This window comes from Eimeria tenella, genomic scaffold, assembly GCF_000499545.2.
Source record: "Eimeria tenella Houghton genomic scaffold, Eth_scaff75, whole genome shotgun sequence".
Taxonomy (NCBI): Eukaryota; Apicomplexa; class Conoidasida; order Eucoccidiorida; family Eimeriidae; genus Eimeria; species Eimeria tenella.
Genome location: NW_013543448.1, coordinates 1 through 4877, shown reverse-complemented (window position 1 = coordinate 4877; position 4877 = coordinate 1). Strand labels below are relative to the sequence as shown.

The 4877-nt window shown below is 56.7% G+C and overlaps 1 protein-coding gene across 1 annotated transcript; it reads right to left on the bottom strand.

Moving 5' to 3' along the window:
* Positions 1 to 1172: 1172 nt before the first annotated feature.
* ETH_00031740 (uncharacterized protein) lies at positions 1173 to 3003 on the bottom strand (the record flags this gene model as incomplete). Its single annotated transcript, XM_013378143.1, has 4 exons — positions 1173 to 1779; positions 1936 to 2015; positions 2204 to 2338; positions 2716 to 3003. The coding sequence occupies 4 exons, from the start codon at positions 3001 to 3003 to the stop codon at positions 1173 to 1175; spliced, it is 1110 nt and encodes a 369-aa protein (XP_013233597.1).
* Positions 3004 to 4877: the final 1874 nt, after the last annotated feature.

Below are 4877 nucleotides of genomic sequence, written 5' to 3'. Positions count from 1 at the left end.
GCTGCTGCAGCTGCAGCAGCTGCAGCAGCTCCTGGCCCGAAGAGCCGCGGCAGCCAAAGGGCAACACCTCGGGGCGTTTCTACAGTTGCCACTGTGAGGGCCAGGGAGGTGCAAACAAATTCAGCTGCAGCACTCAGGCGGAATCGGAAAAGTGTTGACTGCTTACTGCTGACTCGAGTTCGTTGCGTCAACCACAGGCTCGATTATGGGGATTGGCAAATTCACACTCTCCACTGGATGTACCATTTTGCCCTCCTGCTTGACTCTTCAGGCCATCGACAAACTCTCTTCCTCAATTCCGCTGCGAATTCCACTTAAACTTCTTTGCATGCGAAGGAGCGGCCATCGCGTGATCGATACTCGTCTTGCTCTGGCTCGCGGTGCAATACAATATGCAGACACCACAGTTCACAATGGTTTAATTAAACACATAATTGAATAATCGCATTCATTTATGCCTGAATTCTGAGGAATTTGGATTCTTTTTGAAAACAATGAGGAATATTGACGAGGATTCCCTGGAGCCAGGTGACCCTGAGCAAACGGCCTGCGCCTTCGGCAGTGCCTTCCCGGAAGAGCCCGCAGCGAGCGGCTACGTGAGATTCTCGAATGCCAACAAGAGCCTTTTCTAATACACAAAAGTAAAAAAGAAATATATTTTAAGGTGAAAACTCGAAAATTCACACCTCAGGGGGGCTGCAGCTCTGAAGCAGCAGCCCCTCGAAGGCATTTCGCAGTAAGAACGAGTGACCCGTCACAAAGGAGCGCAAGCTCTGTTACTCAACACGTTTCTGAACTGGTACTAAAGCTAATTTCTGTGCGGATCTGAAAATGCGGCGTAACAGAGTTGCCAACCGCGAAATTACAAAATTAGAAAAGTGGCAGGCACAAGACAAAGAGGGGTTGCGTTGAATTGGGGTGTACGTCCGGCGCGGTGTGCCGCGAGGTGTCCGTACACCGGGAGCCCTGCGCAGGCAATCCTCTGCTGGGTGGGGATGTCACAAGAATAGTTCTGTTCATTTTGGCGGGAGCGACTCGACCACTTGGGCGTTTCTGCATTGTGGTTCGCAGTGGAGCAGGTGAGGCTCGTCGCTGCATTCAACTCCGGCGCGGGCGCAGTCTGCAAGAGCCGGAGGCCGCACGCGGAGCGACGCGCGCGGCGCGAAGCAAGCCTAGGCCGCCTCCTCCTCGTTGTCCAAAGGCTTCCCCTCCTCCTCGAGGAACTCGCGGTACTGCTCGCCGTACTCGCCGCCCTCGACGTCGCTGAGCCTGCCGCCGAAGCCCAGCCCCTCGAGGTCTTCGAGTTCCACTTGGAAGTCGTCGTCGTTCACCGGCTCGCTCGACCCCACGTTTCGCCGGTGCCTCATGTGCTGCTTCTGCAGCACCCGCGCGCGGTTCTGCATCTGCAGCCACCCGTTCAGCGCGCTCTGTCGCTGGTGCAGATCTGCGTCCGTCAGGTCTTCTTCGTAGTCTTCCGTCGTCACCGGCCCCGTGAACTCCTTCCGCACGAACGGCCGCTTCTTCAGCTCCTCCACGTTTATCTGCACGCCCCGCCGCCGCAGCCGGTGCAGCCCCTGGATCCGCCGCCGCTCCTCCACGGGGTGGTCCGCCTCTTCCCGCAGCTCGTGCAGCAGCTGCGGCACCTCCAGGTAAGTCCCGCGGCCCCCCAGCCCGTACAGGATCTTCTGCCGTTCGCTCATTGGCATTTTCGTGTTCGTCTCCAGCAGGTCCCGCGACAGCGCCTCGTTTATGTCTTCCAACGCCCCTCGAAATCGCGGGCTGTGCAAAAACAGGCCAGCTGGGGAACGCTTTCAATGAAATACATGTTATGCAAAGTGGATCTGAAATGCGAAATTCAGCAAAGTGGAAAAGCTGCTCGCGAAAAAAGGAATGGGAAAGACCGGAAATAATAACAGCATTCATGCATGCGCTTACTGGAATGCCATTCGCTTTTCAAATATCCGCGCCAGCGCAGCGTTGTAATCCTCTAAATCCGAAGATTCATCCGATGCCGCCTAAGAAAAAGACAAACAGCATTCAACTAAATAATAAATGAAACATAATCAGCAGCAGCACATCTGAATAGTTCTTGTTCAACATGAAATTCATGTTTCATGAACAGATGCGCAGGCAAAGGTGTCCAGCAAGTTGAATACATGATCGGGAATTGAGGCGAAAGGGTCTTGACGCGAAAAGGTCTCACAGCGGTGTTGGCGGCTGCGTTCCAAAGCAGAGGAAGGGCCTGCGCCAAAGACTGGTCTTGCTGTCTTCGCGGAGGATTCTTCTGACCACCGGGAGGGCCAGGGGGGCCTCGGCCGTTGTTGCCTCGGCCTCCTTGCTGAAGCATTTTTGAAACAAAACCATTTGATCACAAGTCGTGAACGAATTTCATGAATGGCATTTAAATGGTGCTCTTTTCTAGCGCTTATTTGCGTACAAAAAGACACTTGTTCACAAATCTGAATCTGCAAAACCCTCATGAGCTGTTTTGAGGAACGAAAGAGTTGTCAGTGATGAAGTAGCTACTTGTTTCTCCTCTTAAACTTCGTCGGATTCTTCTTTGCTACTCCCTCTGGCTTGCTTTGCCTTTCTTGGCAAGCAGCAGCCAAGGCAGAGAGAGAGGCTTGCGGCTGCTTTCATTAGCGAAGTAGAGCATCGATGTTTGCACTAAAGGATGATGCTGCAGAAGTAATGAAGAGGGGGAGAAAGTGTTACCTTGTTGGGTCCATTCTTTTGAGCGTTCTTCCCCTCCTCGCCGGACTCGCCGTCTCCGTCCTTGCCCGATCCCGATCCCGATCCCGGGCCTCCCGGTCCGGGGCCCCCGCCATTCCCTCCAGCTTCTCCGGAGCCCCCCTTGGCTCCTCCGCCTCCCCTGAGGTCTCCACCGTTGATGCCCGCGGCCTCCGCGAGAAGCAGAAGGAGGCCTTTGCTGCTGCAGTCTTCGAAGGGAAGCAGCAGCAGCCCGAAGGCCGCGAAGAGGGCGGCGGAAAGCCGGGGCGCCATGGGCAAAGACAAGAGGGAAGGACGCGAGGCCTCTCGCCCTCCAGTGAGTCTCACTGGACCTTAAAAGAGAATAAAGCCCCGGAGAGAAGCCAAAGAAACCCCCGCGCGGATATAATTTCCCCAACTCCGGACTCCACCGCAGGCGGGAGAAGCCAGGTGCAATGTGGGGTCCTCCTCTCGAGCCTCCCCGAGCTCAGGCCCGGAGCTGTGGACAAACGGCCAGCACTTTTTTTTCTATTAACTCAAAAGGTTTAAAAACAAAGGCCGAGGACCAAACGCGGTGCCAGCGCAGAAGCGGCGGACCCGTACCAGTGCGATGAGCGGCGGAGGCTCCAATTTTGCCGGCAGCAGCGGCTGTTTTCCCTGCTTCCTTGCGCTCGATCTCACAAAAAAATTAAATTCATCTCAAATTCTGTTCGAAGACTCCATTTGAAGAAATTCTAAACCCCAAAAACCCAACAGCTAGCCGCAGCAACTCCTGCGCGGCTGCTGCCTTCAAAGCGCCTGCTGCCCCAGCGGTCACTCAGCAGCAGCCTCCAGGGGGCCCCATCGGTTTCGCTGCATGTGTTGCCACACCCAGCGTTTGAATTCATTTAATAAACTCCATATCCCTTCGAAGTTTCGTTTTAATTCCACCCAGACGCGCAGACGCAAGCCCCAGCAGCAGACAGCCAATAGCCTTAATAGCCCTCCGCCTGCGAGTTCAGGGCCTCCCACGCAGCCCGCATCGACACCCCAGCGACCCTGCAGCAGCAGCAGCAGCAGCTGCTGCTGCTGCTGCTGCTGTCTTCGACGTGCGCCTGGCTGTCTTCCTCCCCCGCATCGTGTTGCGGAGGAGTGCCGCGTCTGCTGCTGCCCTTCACAGCCTCGCGCTGGGGTGCAAGCCTGCGCACAAGCCAGTAGCAGCAGCAGCAGCAGCAACTGCAGCTGCAGCTGTAGCAAACCAGAAATGGAAGCCGCATCATAGCTGCTGCATTTAGAACACAGAGACACTCGAACGCGTGGGGATGAGTCTGCACTGGGGAACTGCTAGGGGGTGACCTGCTTGCTGCAGCAGCAGCAGCACTAGCAGCAGCAGCAGCAGCCTAAACTGTCGTTCTTGATGGCTGCGACCCCCAAGCACTGGCGCCAGCCGCAGCCACCTGAGTGCAGCTACTGGGCGTATGCCGGGCTCTCTCTTGCTGCGCCCAGCACGGCCACCGCTGCAGCTGCTGCTGCTGCTCCTGCTGCTGCTGCTGCTGCTCTTTTCGGCCCTCCCTCTCGTTTGCTGCAGCACTTTGTCAGCTGGGCGGCCCCGCAGCTTTACTTATGCCAGCAGGATCCGCAAGAACAGTGACAGCAACAGCAACAGCAGGAGCAGCAGCAACAGGATCTTTACTGGCAAGAACTGCAGCAGCGGCAGCAGCAGCAGCAGCGTTCCGTTGTATGTCTCGCATTCGCTCAGGCCTCGCTGCAGCTCTCCACTGCTGCCCCGATGGAGCTGCGTTGGAGCTGCTGCAGCAGCTGCTGCTACAACAGCTGCTGCTGTCTTCCGTGGCCCAGCAGCTGTGCGCAGCTCACCAGCTGCAGCAAAAGCAAGAAAGACAGCAGCAGCAGCAGCAGCAGCGGCAGCATCCTCGCGGCTTCGCGGGTTGCCCGGGGATTCTCTTGGGCCTCCGCATCAGATCCTGGACCAGCAGCAGCAGCAGCAGCAGCAGAGCCAGTATGAGGAGCTTTTTGCAGCAACGGATGGCTCAACGATATATGCCTTGAGCAGCAGAAACAACTGCCCTTCTGCTGCTGCTGCTGCAGCACAAGGGGCCACCGCAGTTGCGGTTTGGAGGGTCAGCGGGCCGCTTGCTGCTTTTGTGCTGCAGCTGCTGCTGCTGCAGCAG